This window comes from Perissodus microlepis, chromosome 23 (genome assembly GCF_051167445.1).
Source record: "Perissodus microlepis isolate ML-2025 ecotype Zambia chromosome 23, ASM5116744v1, whole genome shotgun sequence".
In the NCBI taxonomy this organism is placed as follows: Eukaryota; Metazoa; Chordata; class Actinopteri; order Cichliformes; family Cichlidae; genus Perissodus; species Perissodus microlepis.
The window spans coordinates 12,214,386-12,230,910 of NC_140482.1; the positions used below are offsets into that span (position 1 = coordinate 12,214,386).

Genomic DNA, 16,525 nt, shown 5'->3' on the forward strand with positions numbered 1-16,525 from the left:
TAATAATAATAATAATAATAATAATAAAGAAAGGTAAGGCAGTATGAGGGTCTTGTTGTGGAGCGGCCTCATGACTCTGGTGAGATGAAAGTGGAGGGATTTGGCAGCAGTAGCAGATGAGAATAAGGGCAGGGCAGATGAATGATGTGGAGGGGGTTAGATAATGTGGGGCTTTTCTCGGCGGTACCTGAGTGTCCCTCTCTCCTGTCAGTAACCTGTTGTTGGTTATATCTTTCTGGTCCTTGTCTGCCGCCGTGCACCTAGCATTAACCAGCTGATAGACACAACAGGCAACATGTCAACATAGCATGTGGGGAGGCTGATAGAAAGAGACAAGGGAGAGACAGAGGACAGTGCAGGGGAGGAGGAAAGATGTTATAAGTGGAGGAGAGGGTGCTAGGTTAATAGCAATGTCACCGTGTGGACGCGTTGTTTGGTGATCCAGCTGCGCTGTGCAGAGGTAAACATGCAAGGAGGGCAAAATGCTCTTTCTCACACTGAAAGTGAAATACTAAACATGACAAACAGGATTGACGAGACCTGGACAAAACTGTATTCAACTTCAAATGTGTCACCTGCAGCAGACTGACCAGAGATGTAATAATAAAACCGATTTCTAAGATGTGAACTTCAACTCCATATTAAAAAAAATAAAAAATTTTCCATCAACTCATATGCTACTCAAGTGAATCAATAATCTGAAAAATAATTACACATTAATGTGATTCCATATGATACCATACTAGTGCAACTGTGGGCCCAGGTATGGGTGTAGTATTCAGAGGAAAAAGTCACATATTTACAAGTAAAATCCTGAATAATATCTGAGATGCAGGACAGTTTGCTGATGCTCGTCATGTACTTGAATTGTACAACCTAATCAAATAACTTTGGAACAAATTTAGCAATAAGGAAACACCCAACTCCAGCCTGGAAACCCAAAATTATCAGAAACCTCCAGACTTTAAAGAGAAACGGCTGTGTGATGAGTAGGGATGGGTACCGGTATCCGGTGCCATGATGGCACCGGTTCTGACATAAACGGTAGTAACCAGACCGAAAAGCAGAGCACATTTCGGTGCTTTATTTCGGTGCTTTTTTTTCCTGAGCTGTGATACACTTTAGATTCTAGCCAATCATTTTATGTTTCCGAGGATAGTAGGCGGGTCCAGGTACGTACGTTCTTTTAGAGCAGAGCTACAGATTAAAAATGACCAAGGCGAAGCGGTCAAAAGTCTGGCTGTACTTCACAGCAAAATATGCAAACTCAGCACCCTGCAACAAGTGCTTTAAGCTGATACTGTGATACTGCCAAAGGAAGTAACACCTCAAATCCGATGAAACACCTGGCGACGCATAGCGTTTTTTTTAAAAGCCGAGAAATGCGCCGTATTTGATAGCTTGCTGCGAGACCTCACACCGTGCACATCTACTGCGGGTGTGCTGCCTGTTATCGGACCCGGAGTGAGCAACATCCCCCAAAAACCCGAAGAGGAGAGTCCTGGCCCCTAGCCCTGCCAGTGTAGCAGAAATGATGACGAATGATGATGGCAGCAGCAACAGCCGTTCTTCTCTGGGCAAGTAGCTTAATGTTGTTCGTGTGTAATTTACGTTGAGTAAGCTAACCACGTTATTACATTAATGCATGTAAGTTAAACTAGCAAACATCATCATAGCTACATGTGGCTGTCTTCTTGTTTGATGGCAGATGCTCCCTTCACCCTGGCCAAAAAGGCTAAAATGACCAAAGAAAAAGTGGAAAACAGTTAAACATGAGAGGTTTTTGGACAAAGTTTGTGTTTTTTCCATTGTTTAAGCACTGCTTCCAGCCAAGAGTGATACCATATATGCCCCATAGCTGCAGAAAGGCTAACATTGTTATCTTTTTATAAAAAAAAAACAGCTGAACATGAGAGGTTTTTGGACCAATTTTGTGTTCTCCATTCTTTAAGCACCGGTTTGAGCACCGTTTAAGCACCGGCACCGTTCCAAAAGTACCGGTTTGGCACCGGTATCGGATAAAACCTAAACGATACCCATCCCTAGTGATGAGCCCATTTAGAGGGCAACAACATTCTTATTTGGTGGAGGTGATAGCTGCTCTGCATCACGTACTACAGCAAATGCAAGCATATTGCTGTTTGCATCATATATACTGCGTTTAAATATTCATCCATCTTCTTCTGCTTATCCAATTCAGGTTCGGGGGTTAACATTATTAATCTAATCCCATGCACATCTATGGACTGTGGGAGGAAGGCGGAGGACCTGGAGAGAACATGCAAACTCCGCATAAAAAGGCTCCATCCGAGGCCTCATGCATATTCATGCAAGGTGTGCATGATTATGCATGAGCTTGCACGTCCCTGTTTAGCAACAGTATCTGGGGTATGATGAGGTAGATTCAGTCTTAGAAGCTGAAGATTTAATTCCTTAACATAAAAAAAAAGTCTATTAGTATTTTTTTGACTTCCAAATTTGCAAATGATCGTTTTTCTCTGAATATCACCCCACTTCTCACAGCTCCATGTGTTTGGCTTCCTGCTCTCTCTCTCTTTTTTTTAATAACAAATACAATGAAAAACGACAAGATACAATACAAGCATTGCATCACAGTGCGGCCTCCTTATCAGTGTGTAAACACAAACAGCCTTAGGAGGCTGGGGTATCAGATACAAGATACTAACAAGCACAACAAAGATCCTGCACAGTTCTCGATGCCAGCTGAATCTACGGGTTATAAATAGACAAAAAAAAAAGAAACAGAAAAAAAGGAGTTGTGCTTTTACCTTGCTGTTCTGGAGCAGTCGTGTGAGATGCTCAAAACAGTTACTGTTGAGGAAGATGGCTTGTAGTACTGGCCTGTCTGAACACAGGAACATGTCCCTGATAGTGTCTGAAAGGCAGGAGAAATCAACACAGAGGGGCAAAGACGAAGAGAAGCACAGTGAGACAAATAAAAAAGGAGTAGAGAGATGAATGATAACAGAATGTAAACACTGTTAGATTAGCTCGGCTTCCATCTTTGAAAATTATCCTTAAACAAAATGTAGCAGCTGATAACTAATTTAAAATGTCTTCAAAATGATGAAAGAGACACTTTTGTGGATTAAGATCATACCTAGCATGTTTACTTGCAGGGCCACAAATCTGCTCTCCCAGTGTCGACCCAGTGTTGGCACTCGGCCCTTGGCTTGCTGCTGCTGCTGCTGGGCAGCCACGACAGCTGCCGGGTCCGAGTTGAGCAGCTTAAAGTAGTTTTCCAGCACTGAGGCAATTTCCACCTGCCGCTGGTCTGAGCTGGAGGCCAGGAGCCGCTGGACCACCTCCCGCAGGCAGCCCAACGTCAGCAGTGCTTTACGGTCCGGGGCCTCACTATCCCAGTCCTCGCCTTCATCTGAGGAGCAGCTACCCATGGAGCAGTCAGCCAGGACCCGCATCAACACTTCCATGGTGGCTGGAGAAATCGCAAGGAGAGCGTTCCTCTGCCAGGGTTGCAGTGGTGGAGGGAGGGAAACAATGTGAGTTAGTCAAAGCAAGTCACTCGAGAGCAGAGAGAATTGAAAGCGCCGTCCTAGAGTGCGGGAAAGCGGCAAGATAAACAACAATACCACTGAAAAATAAAGAATACAATAGCAACTCATGCACTGCATTCAAGATGAAGAGTGCTCATTTAAACAATGCTGTATTCCTTTGCTGGTTATCAACCAATCAGATAAAGCAGAGAAATAAAAGAAACCACAAACCAAAAGTCACTCCTTCATATCCACAACATAGTCTGAGACAGTTAACAAGAAGCAGTTCTACTTAGTACTACTACTACTACTAATAATAATAATAATGATGAATGGCATCTCAAAGCACTCTATCACCACATCTATGGCCAGCAAGCCCAGCTCATTTAAGCTGAAGCTTACCTGATCTCCAGCAACTACTGCTCCAAACAGGTGTAGCAGGCAACATTTCAGACTCTCCTTTAGATGCTCGCTCTCCTGGAAGCACTCTGTAAGGAGGGCAAACATGTAAATACACAAGTGTGGCTTTCCTCAACTTCCACCTCACAAGTAAACACTGCATGAATTCATATGCAGAAACAGCAAATTCTCATATTTTTTATGAAAGGAGGGTCGACGAAATCGGCAAAGCAAATAAGATAGGACCTTAACTATCACATACGCCACACACACACAAGCACGTGGCAGTAATTTTAGTTTTACAGCGGTCCCAGTCACCCATTAACTCATCTGTCAACACATCCAGCTGGGGAAAAGAAATCTGACATTTGGGCTCCGTGATGTCTACTTCCTTCATCCCATACATTTCAAAACAATTCAATTTAGTTCCCTGAATAACACTAATTACAATCCTACAAATTTAGACATAATATACAAACATGCTTAATGAAAGGAACAGTACTCTCACAGACTTGCCGCTTGACCACAACCCAAAGCACGCAAGCAGGAAAAGAAGTCTGGTTGAGCCTTGGCTGTTATCTTTTGTGATAAACCACAGCAGCCACACATTTGACACAGGACAGAAAGGAGTATTTGTTTAAAATGGCCCCCAGCAGCGCTGAAGTGGCTTGACAGATACTATTCACTATCTGCTATCTCCACGAATGGCAAACAGAAAAAAATGCACAAAGAACGGATTCACCAGGACCCAGAGAGGAAAGAGGGGGAGGCGGTGGGAGAGAGTGATGGCGTGGGAGCTCTTAGAAGAGATGATAGGGGAGGACAGAAGAGAGCAGAGCTTATGGTCTGTAATCAGAACAGTAGTGGGATGTACTGAGAACTGCTTCTACATCCTTACTTGAAGAGGACTCTGAAGAAGGACCATATACATATTTAAAAATAAGCGCACACAGTGTCACACTGTAAAGTTCAGAGCAGCTGAAAGTTCTGCACATTTGATTCGTATATCTCTAAAAAACACTCTGGTACATTGAAGGGAGTGGGAGTGAGGGCTCGAGTGAAAAGCAAGACACTTACGGTAAAAGAAAGGAACAAATTCAACAGTGAGGGGAGCTGCTTTGTACTTCTGCCTGCTCCTCTCTACCGTACCCATCTGCTGCTCCCTGGAAGGAACAAAAACAGCACACTGATGAACAGTTCCTGTTCATTTTCAGTACAACTCAATTTTATTTATATAGTGCCAAAAATCACAACAGCAGCCTCTTCAGGGTGCTTTACATTGTAGGGTAAAGACTAGGGGTGGGTTTTGATTATCGATTTATCGATTAAAATCGATTCTGGCTTGGATAACGTGATATCGATTCATTAAATTCCTGAATTGATTTTTAAATATAAATTTATTTTGCCCGAAACACCAAAATTTCTACAACCACAAAACAGTAAATCAGAGCAGGTACACGGATTCTGCACAAAAACGCGGACCCAACGCATCCGAATCAGTGAGATGTCGCCTTTCTCACCCGACGGCACGTACGTGGACCCGGACACGCTGTCGGGGCTGAAAGCCAACAGCTCACTGATTTTGAAGTGTCGGCGGGCGCTTTGTGTTTACTTTTTGTGCTAGATTCTGAAGCTGCAGGTTTTATCTCTCTCCAAACAATATTGACTGAACCAGCAGCCAAAGATGATCCAAACTACGTTTCACATTTTGCTTCACATAAACATCGTCACGAATTTCCTCTGACTTTTGCTGTTTTGCTTCCACCATGATAAAAATCACACTTCATGTAGAGCTCTCTCTCTCTCTCTCTCTCTCTAAATCGATAACCAAAACCCACCCCTACTTATTACCCACCAGCCTACGGTGTCGGCCGCTGTTTTTTTTCTCTTTTTTGTTTTCATTTCTGCTGTTCAATACTGAACAAATACTGAACAAATTTAAACTTTTTAAAATTATGCAAAATTGCAAAATGCTTAGCTGTGTCTCTAATCAAACCTCTGTAACTTTGCTCTGCTTCACTTCGTTTTTGATCTACTGCACAACATTTTTAAGGTCATCTGCTATAAAAACCCAGACCAGGAAAACCGCCTTCGTGTTTTTCTGTGTTTTATCCTTATTTACTTTGACACAAAGGTATCTGCTGTGATGCTTACACCTTTGATAAAGTCTCACAAGTGTCAGCTTTCTTTTTATAGATATAAAAATATAGATATGTACTGATAAGTGATCAGAATTATAATATTTCTGATCGTCTGAGGCAAAATTCCCCAATTTAAATCGAAACTAAATGAATCGTGGATCGAATCGATTCGGGACCTTGTGAATCGGAATCGAATCGATTCTAGAAATCAGTGACGATATCCAGCCCTAGTAAAGACCCAACTATAACACAGAGAAAACCCCAACAATCAAACCACCTGCTTTGAGCAAACATTCGGCAAAAGTGGGAAGAAAAAACTCCCTTTTGACAGAAGAAACCTCCAGCAGAACCAGGCTCAGCGGCGGGGCAGCCATCTGTCATGGCTGGTTGGGGGATGATGGACCCGAACTGAGCAGATTACCTAATCAAGGCAAAGTTAACCTTCCTTGCTGCGTTACCATGGCAACTACAGAACCCACAGTTTTATATGAATTATTATCTGAATGACACACCTAGGAGGAAACAGACCAATGAGGAGTAAGCGTCTTCTTAAGCTATCCAGAGAGCACCTTCAGTAGGTTTGTATGTATTATCAGATATTAAAAGGTAAATTTTAAAATAAAATCCCATCATTGCATATTTTGTAAATAACGCCTTCAGGAAATGACTTCTTTGCCATTTCTGCTGTTGGTGTTGCAGGATGGGGACAAACTAACCCTCATCCCCTTTGCAGTTCTAGGAGTGAAAACTAAATCAAACTGCAGTCTGACGTTTGAAAATAAGAAAAATAATCTAAAGCAGTTTTATGTAAAGCAAAATAGTTTGTTTCAACATAAAGTTGAGTCTTTAGCTTTAAAGAATTTCCAGTCCTAGCTTTGCAAACCCAGATACGTGCTTATGCAAAACAAATTATATTTATGCTTCTAGCAATGTCCACTTGTGCAAGGAACACAAATCTGATGAAAAAAATTAAATAAAAGACAAACAATGTTAGGAAGTTTTACCAACAGTCTGATGACTGAGAATGGAAAAAAATGACTACCAGTAATAAGATATGAGGTGTTATCAGGCACAAGAATGGGGAAACAGACTGTGAGACTAGGCACACCTACATGTGCAGTGAGCATTTGCCACCAAGACAAAAATCCAAAGTGCAGCAGCTTGCTAGCACATAGCTGCTAAACACGGGGTATTAAATTTCACTGTCAAGAATTATTTTAACTCCTTTTAGCCAAATAAAAACAGTCTGTTACTCTGAAGCGGACCGCGTTCCCCTTAGGTGTGATTGTCAGTAAAGCAAGATGTCGTTACCCGCACGTTCGATGCCTCCAGTTGTGGTATGGATCGTAGAGGCTCTCGCAGAATGCCAGTGCATGACGGACAAACTCCTCCGCCTGACTCTGGTCCGCCATCTCCTTCTCTTTGGTCTTACTCTTCAGCTGTAATAGAAAGAGCCACATTACATACTGCACATACTATTCAGTCTCAGTGAGACTTTCTCTGTTTAATCAATACAGTCAGCTGTGTGTAATAGTTAACCCAAATTTCTGTTACTGGGAGTAGGTAGCCAAGTAAAAGCTATTAGTTATTTCTGCTCAGTTATTTCTGTTTTAAGAATTTTTTTTTTTCATCTTTTGCAAATTCAAACAGGGAAAAAATGCTTTTTTAAAGTAACAAGGGGAGAATCTCAGTGCATGGTTGGAGGATTGTGACCCACTCTTGCAGAATGTTTGTGTGTGTGTGTTTTTTTGTTTGGGTTTTTTTGGTAAAGGTTTTTGAGGATGTTCAGTTTGCATAAATGGGAAGACCAAAAGGTTAGGCTTCTTTTTGAACAGTGAATCATGCACAGCTGCTCTTTTTAGTCCAAGAATGAAAGTACAGAGGTGGATATTACAGCAGTTGGTCACCTTTAACTGAATCCATTCTTTCATCCAATACTGAAATCTTTTCCACCTACCCCAGTTACAACATAAACCAAAACCATAATCCATCCTCCTCTGTGCTCAAGCATTTGAGAGTTGTTCTTTTCATTGAAATAAAGGTCTCCTCCCCCACCCCCCAACATACCACAGCAGTTTTTTTCCATCAGTCTAAAAGATTTGCTGGTGAGATGCATCGGGCTATGTTGACGGTGATTTTTTGGGGGGGTAAGAATTAGAGATGGACCGATCCAATATTACGTATCGGCCCGTGGTTCAGGGGGTTGGGAAGCTCATCTTGTAACGGGAAAGTTGCCGGTTCGATCCCCAGCTCTGTCTGTCTTGGTCGTTGTGTCCTTGGGCAAGACACTTCACCTACCGCCTACTGGTGACGGCCAGAGGTCAGCAGCGTCGCTTCTGTCAGTCTGCCCCAGAGCAGCTGTGGCTACAACTGTAGCTTGCCTCCACCAGTGTGTGAATGTGAGGGTCTCGAAAAGCTCGAGCAATCCATTATTATTATTATTACTGACCCAAATTACTGGATCGGATCGGAGAGAAATAAAAAATGTAATCCGATCCATTAAATATCACCTCAGAAAACTTGCGACATGGCGTAACTCAGCTCATAACCTTAGCACATCGGAGCAGTGTGCATCACGTGATAGAGCGGCTGTGGCGTGCGAGACCTGTCGGCGGTCTGGTTGAGCATTTGGAGCCTCGCTACCAAACCGGCATTTCATCTCCGAGAAAGTTATCGCAGAGAGAAGTAAAGCAAGTGTGTAAGTTCATCTCTGAATGTTTGTCCCACGTTAAGCTTAACAACCGATATATGGAGCGACTGCCTCGCTCTCCCTCCCTCTCCTGTCACTACTTCAATCATGAAACTGATCAATGATCAGCTGATCGGCTTTTCTGTCGCGACTCCCGTCTCTCTTGTTCGTTTATTGCCCACTTTGCACCAGAAAGAGGAAACCAGCGGCTGAACAACAGCAGCACATTTAAGCTTGATAAGCTGCTGTTAGAATTTATTTAATATTACTTTCTACACCAGGATCCTTTTCTACGCACAGCTGGTAACTGTGCAGCAAAGTTTTGCCAGGGGGGCCGATAGGGCATTAACAGGGAAAAGGGGGGTACAAAGAAACACTTTTCTTTCTTATTCTCATTTAAAATGTCTAGCTTTTAATAAATAATTATCTGAATCTTAAATCCAAAGTTTTAATCTGATGTAAAATGTATAGAAGTCCATTATTGTATAGAGAAACTATTAAGTCTAATATACCCTAGTAAGCTATAGTACTTTTGGGAAGATACAATCAGTGCAGTCTGCAATTCTGTTGAAGAAAGATGTTGAATCTATTTATAATAATAGATAATCTAGAAGATTGTGCACTGTGTCTTTCTCTAGAACTACTAGAACAATGACTGCAAAGACAAAAAAATAAAGCAAATTAAATAAAAAAAAAAAAAGTTCCACCATTTGAAAAAAATAGAATTGGTGCATTTTTTTTTGTTTGTCTGTCAAACAGTATCAGTGGGTGACATTACAATGGCTACATTCATGTTTTACATATGCTGTATGTTTATAACTGACATTCTCTGGACTTTTAAAACCATCACATCAGCTCACCAATGTCTCAATTGTTGGTCAAACAAAACAGAGCTCACATTTTTTGCATTGTCCTTCCTTTCCTTTCCTTTTTCAGTATAAAACAGTTTAAAGCTAAATAAATGCAATAATCTTAAATTGTGTTAAGGAATGTTTCATCTTTAAGTCTATGACATTTTGGAGATGGGTTCATCTTCTGCTAAATTAATATCAAAAAGCATGCATATTAGATTTGAACTTCTAAACATAGAGCTTATTTTTCCACTCTAAAATAATACATTCTTCAAGACCACAGGACACAGAAATATGTGCAAAAGAAAAAGGGAGGAGTCAGACCTGCTGAATATAAAGTGTTGTCATGGTGATGATGTGATTGATGTAGGAGCAAGTACCAATCTCCTCCACATTGGATAGGTTCCTTTTGTAAACATCGAATCATGGACACACAAACACACAAGACAAGTCAACTGTTAACTTCTCCATCACTTACTTTGGAACACCTACTTCATTAGAGTGAAATTTCATCTCAGCAACTTTACAGCATGTGTATGTTTAACATCCTGACCTGCAGATGATGATGAGGAACTTGAGCAGCAGCAGTGCTAGGTTTTGCTGCTCGGGCTCCAGGCCGTCAGAGGCTTTTTGGACACACTGCAGTAACTGGTGGCGCAAAACCTGCAGGATGTTGTCTGGGAGGAGCGTCAACACCGGGGGAACCTCTTCTGGTCTGTAGACACAGAAGCATTGCAAGCACATAGCTGGATGAAAAGGAATGTCGACTCCATGTTTGTGTACCAGGATCAGCAGATTATCAAAGCACCATCTGCTCTCACTGCTCTCTACACATGCCTGACATGACTGCTGCACTCTGTTCATATATGAGAGAGAGAATCCCATGGTAGGGAAGCAGATGTGACAGCTGCAGAGGGAGGGAATGAGATGAAAGGAGGATGGGGGAGAAGACAAATGGAGGGAAGAGAGGACAAAGGACGCAAGGAGGAAGAAGAACATGACATCATTCAAAGGACGAAAAAAGCAAATAACAGGCTGGCAGATAAAAACCTTAGCCAATTAGACTGAAACACCCATATTCTGCCATCCTACTCCACCCAATCCTGTGGCTCTGCCTTGCTCATAAAATGTGACTGACTTCATAAGGCTTCATCTGAGGTTCATGCGATCACAAGTGGCAGAACAGCACAGCCACAGTGTTAACCAAGCTGCTCTAAAATCCTAGATACACGCTCTCCAATGATGAGTGGGTGTCTCTCACTTAACTGATTTGTGTCGGCATGGTGCTTTTGATGCAGAGCATCACCTGCAACAAAATTAAACCACTCTGCACAAAAGCATCTGTTGTGGCCATGCTATTTCAGGCTGCACTGTGGAAAGCTCCACGGTGTGTGGTCATGATGTGGATGACATACAAGAGGAGGTAGCTCTGAACCTGCTCCTTACAACTGAGTAGATTGCACTGGTGTATTATTAAGTAAGTGTAATTAGGGTGAAATGTTAAAGACAGAGATGGTGGAAGGTTACTGTGCAAGGCTGAACAGCAACAGAGCAACAAATCTGTTCCAGGTGAGCAAGGAAGAGAAACTAGTTTGAAAGGAATCTGAGAAACTGAACAGCTGACTGTCTTAGCAAAAAGAAACATTAACAGAAAAAAAAACCAAACCACCTTCCAAATTTAAAAAACAAAACAAAAATACTATGCAAAAGTCTAGAGCCACCCTTCTATGTATTTTCTAAGGGGCCAGACTTTCTTGTACTTTTAAAAATTATCTTCTGTAGGTCACTTAACATGTATCTACACGAATAATTCAAACCTAAAAAACAGCCACCTAACTCAAGGGATGCACCGGTGTTATGTCTACACATAACAGCAAAGAACTGATTTTAATTTTAATTTATTATTTATTTATTTTAATCATTAGAAGTTAGAAGAAGGTAGTTTGGCAGATATAAAATAATACTTTTCCACCAACAAGGTGAGTTTTTGGCTAATAGCTATTAGCCATAAAATTGGCAAATCTCAGCATGTCTGAATGTCCAGTCCTTAAGAAATAGGAACGAGGAGTAATTGTCAAGGCTAAAAAACAAGAAAGCAGAGTGCAAAGAAACTGCAGCTCCTGGTCTCTTGAGGTTCACTCCAAAAGCGAGTCAAACCTGAGAGAGCAAGAAAAATTATTCCAACCCTTTAAACTATTTAAACTTTAAACAAACCACCACCAGCCCAAACTGCTCTCACATTACTGTGAATAGCTGTGACAGACTTGTGACCAGCCAGCTTTTACTGGCATGGTTTACATCAGACCTTGTTTTCTGACAGCCGTCTCTATCTTTGCATGTTTCTCTTGTTTGCACAGTTCTGTCTAATCTCGTAGCTGATAGTAGGGCTGCCACAAACGATTATTTTGATAGTCGACTAGTCAACGATTATTTTTGCGATTAGTCGACTAATCAGATCATGCATCCATTGGACGTAAAACATACAGCTTATATAAGAGCAGATGCTGCTGGTGCAATAACTATCATTAGCTTACAGCTTTAAGTTTTTAAGGTATGTGCCAACTAAAAATAAAGACAAGATGATAGTTTATTAAATTTTAATGACATTTGCAGATTGTTTCGGTGAAGTTTAATAAACTCCTTGCTATCTAAAATATAACAGGACACCAGAGTATATTCTTCTGATAATCAGCTGTCTGCTTGATGTTTATTCAGCTGTGTAAAAACTATAACTTTAATCTCAGCCAAACCGATTTACTCAGGAACAAATAAAATACTACAAAAAGCCAAACAATAACATTTTTAAGTTATCTAAGTGACTTATATATGTTTAACCTGAGTAGCGAAAGATGGCGGTGGGTTTGAAAACGATTTGCCGGGAGTCCGGTGTTCTCACGGGCTCTAGTGAGCCTTGCCCCCGGCTAGCTATCGAGCTAGTGGGTAACAGACGTCTCTGAAAACGTTGGAGCGCTTTTGAAAATATGTGGTGTCTTGATAAACTGAGCAGATATTTGAGGTTTACACAGCTACATTCTCACCTGAAAATATGTTAAACGTTTATTTTGTGACCCAGAAAGAATAATAAGAGTAATATTAAAACTAACTAGCTGTCGCCATTGTTGGAAACTGAGCTGGGCCGCGCTATGAATTCTGGGACACAGTTTCTTCTTCTTCGGGGTTTAACGGCAGCTGGCATCCTTGTACATGCAGTGCTGCCATCTTCTGTTTCAGTCCGTTATTACACTCTTAAATCCTACTACTTATTCCTGCGTCTTTTGGGATCTTACAAAGCTTCAAACGACGCATCGACTATTAAATCAGTCGTCGACGTAATCGTGACTAGTCGACTAATCGTGGCAGCCCTAGCTGATAGTAGCACATTCTCCTTCTATTTCTGTGGTTACGAATGGCTACCAAACCTTCAAGCAGAAGAAGCAAATTTAAACCTAACAGGCAAACTAAAAAAATAAGGAAAATCTTATTTTATAAGAGAAAAATATTCACATCAACTATTTCCGCTTTGTATAGCTACACAACTATTCAAATATTAAGCTTGTGCAACACCCACTTAGTTTAGTGTTTACCCATTTACTTGCTAAGTAGGCTAGGTAGCATTGCCTAATAAGTTAGCATATTAGCATCTCGTTTCAATACGATTTAAATAAAACCCAAACCAAAACATAGCAGCAACCAAAATACCAAACTTGAGGCTTCGGTAGTAGTGCACGTACCAAAAGGGAACAACACAAATTGTGTTGGCAATCTACTTTGAAATAATTTGCTGATAAATTAAAACACTGTTAGCTAATAATGGTGCACATGCTAGAAATAAGAGCGTAAATTATGGGCTCAAAATGTGGTCATAAATATTTTGTACTTGTAAATCAGTTTTGTACTTGTAAATCAGGATTTGTATGTGTAAAAAGAATTTGTATGTGTGTAAAAAAGATTTGTATATGTAAAAAAGATTTGTGTGTGTAAAAAAGATTTGTGCGTGCGTAAAAAAAATTTGTGTGTGTAAAAAAGATTTTTGCGTGCGTAAAAAAAATTTGTGTGTGCGTAAAAAAGATTTGTATGTGTAAAAAATGATTTGTACGTGTGTAAAAAAGATTTGTGCGTGCATAAAAAAGATTTGTATGTGTAAAGAAGATTTGTGCGTGTGTAAAAAAGATTTGTGTGTGGACTTAGCCAAAAAAAACCCTGCAAGTTACAAGTACGAATTTTGACCCTATTTTTCTTCCTTTAAGCTGATTGGTCAATGTCATGTCAATCACAAATGTAACAATCCAATCAGAGAACAGATGGGTTTGGCTGTCGGAGGGGCGCTTTTTTTGAACTGCAGGTCTTTGAAGGGAATAAATGCCCTTTTACATGCCAACCCAGCGTTTTCCTTCATCACCAGGAAGGAAAACAGTCTGTGGTCGTCCGAGTTTGGTGATTTTTGTGTCACAGGACTACGTGTTTAATACAGGGACTTCCACAGCCTTTGTTTTGGAAATGACAGTCTTGATTACAAAGCTTTCTTCGTTATGAATTAGCATACATGTTTTTATTGAACATTTGAAGAACTAGCAAAAAAAACCCAGAAACTCTTGTAGAGGACATAAAGTCAGAGATAAAAACGACAAGGAGCAGGTGCATCTAGTACAGGTAGAACTGCTGCAAAAACCCACAGAGCCCAGCAGCCAGCGCAACAAATTCTGGATCCTTTGCTTTTAGTTAGCAATTAGCATTAGCAGCACATCCTGCGTCCGATGTGAAAGGACTTTTATGCTGCGCACTGTCACTCACAGCAATGGTCCCGGGTCAGCCCTGGCGTTGTGTTAAACTAATCCTAAAGTAATAATGGTATTTCTAACCACTGACATACCACAACTTTATCCTTTCAACAGCTGCTGAAAGTAAGGGGACCTAACTGCTATCGGATATTTATATAGAGATTACCCTTCAAGGACCTGCAGTTCAAAAAAGTGCCCCTCCGACAGCCAAACCCATCTGTTCTCTGATTGGATTGTTTAATTTGTGATTGACATGACATTGACCAATCAGCTTAAAGGAAGAAAAATAGGGTCAAAATTCGTACTTGTAACTTGCAGGGTTTTTTTGGCTAAGTCCACACACAAATCTTTTTTACGCACGCACAAATCTTTTTTGCACGCACAAATCTTTTTTACACATACAAATCTTTTTTACACACGCACAAATTTTTTTTACACATACAAATTTTTTTTACGCACACACAAATTTTTTTTTTTACACATACAAATCTTTTTTACAAGTACAAAACCGATTTACAAGTACAAAATATTTATGACCACATTTTGAGCCCATAGTAAATTACCATCCTATTAAAATATTCCTCATCAAGAAGACAAGTCATTATCAGTGTTTTCTCCTGCCAAACCAGTGTGGTTTGGTTAAAGAATAAGAATGGGTTATTCAGTGTAAATGCTAATTCCGGTTTTACGACCATTATATATGTTATACTGAAAGAAAGCTTCAGGCACTCAGCATTGCAATTTGCCACAGTTTACCTTGAAGGTGTCTTTTCAAAGTCTACATCGAGACATCGCTCGTAGGAGCTGATGAAAATCTCCAGCCATAGCTTCAAGTAGTCTGGATCCCTCTGAGAAAAGAACAGAAGGGTACAGAGAGGAAACAGTATTTTTAGTTACCTTTGTAGACAAATGTGTCATACTTAGAATAAATAAATGGCTGACAGCGGACAGAGTGGAATTTGATTGACTTTATTGTTGTGTGTGAGACATTAATGACTTTTCTGTGTGGAACTTCAGGAAGCAGTTGCTGGTAAATGTGAGGTCGACATCGGATTTCTGACTTTTGGAATACCTTTGAATCCTGGCACCTCATGCTTCGCTTCGTAGTCCTTTCAATGTTCCCCAACAGACGTGTACGCATTTTGTCCTTTCCATACATACATGATTGCTTACCCACACACAACACATGATGCTTACGCTGAACTGCCCCCTGACCACCTAACTGTACCTCAAAATTGTTTCGCGGTTCCACTCTTCCTCACTGTCCAGTGAATGGTCCTCACAGGGATAGGAAACACGCAAACATGTGTATGCTTATATTGGGGGTCACCATTCTAGTCTGACATTTCATTCTATACTCAGCTGATGTACAAATCTATACGATTGTGGAATTCCTATAAAATATTTGTATATGAAATTTAGATATTTAATTTTACTTCTGCAAAGTTACATCAAGATTGGTCTTCTCATGTAGGAGGAACTACGGAAGACAGATACATAAAATCTTTATAAAATGACAATTCCCCTTAGAAAAATAGTCCAAAGACATAATGTACCATGATGATATTTCAATTGAAACATGGATAAAAAAGGATATTAATCTCACGCAGATTTGGTTGTTGAACTAGAGCACTGATGCTGGAGAGGACTAGCTGTTAGCCTCTGTGTTTACCTAGGCTGTTAGACAAGCAGAAGGAGAATGATCTCAAGAATAAAACTAATCTGATTTCAGTTTAAGCACACTACCACACTTCCTCTATGCTTATGGGCACATCAGATTTAGCTAATCACCCCACATCATTTAGGATTGAGTAAATATTTCCCAGTGCCTTTTCTACATTTGGCTCTGGTTATATTAGAAGCAAGAAAAACACATACATACACTACAGGTCAAAATGTTTTAGAACACCCCAGTTTTTTCATATTTTACATGAAAATCATCTAGTTTAAAATCTCATTGCACTCTGAAATGAAAGCATAGTACAAATAAGCAATTGGAGTAAAAAATAAATAAATCAAGGAATCAATTTATAGACCAAAATGTATTTTAAACTTTTGACTAATCAAAGTAGCGACCTTTGGCAGATACAATAGCTGAACACACCAGTGGCATTCACTCTACAACAGAGATCAAATATTCTTCTGAAAGTTC

At 40.4% G+C, this 16,525-nt stretch overlaps 1 protein-coding gene across 4 annotated transcripts in view; it reads right to left on the minus strand.

The window, feature by feature from the left end:
• The window catches only part of nbeal1 (neurobeachin-like 1), a 58,254-nt gene that overhangs the window by 29,819 nt on the left and 11,910 nt on the right, over positions 1–16,525 (minus strand). For 2 of the 4 annotated variants that reach the window (XM_084920585.1, XM_084920584.1), the window contains exons 3-11: positions 15,130–15,221; positions 10,149–10,310; positions 9,920–10,001; positions 7,367–7,494; positions 4,992–5,077; positions 3,918–4,003; positions 3,122–3,485; positions 2,790–2,896; positions 188–274 (exon numbers count right to left, since the gene is read on the minus strand). In XM_084920585.1, coding sequence (XP_084776711.1) covers positions 188–274; positions 2,790–2,896; positions 3,122–3,485; positions 3,918–4,003; positions 4,992–5,077; positions 7,367–7,494; positions 9,920–10,001; positions 10,149–10,310; positions 15,130–15,221 — 1,194 coding nt within the window. The remainder of the gene's footprint in view (positions 1–187; positions 275–2,789; positions 2,897–3,121; positions 3,486–3,917; positions 4,004–4,991; positions 5,078–7,366; positions 7,495–9,919; positions 10,002–10,148; positions 10,311–15,129; positions 15,222–16,525) is intronic. The other 2 variants (XM_084920587.1, XM_084920586.1) reach the window with 1 other exon arrangement.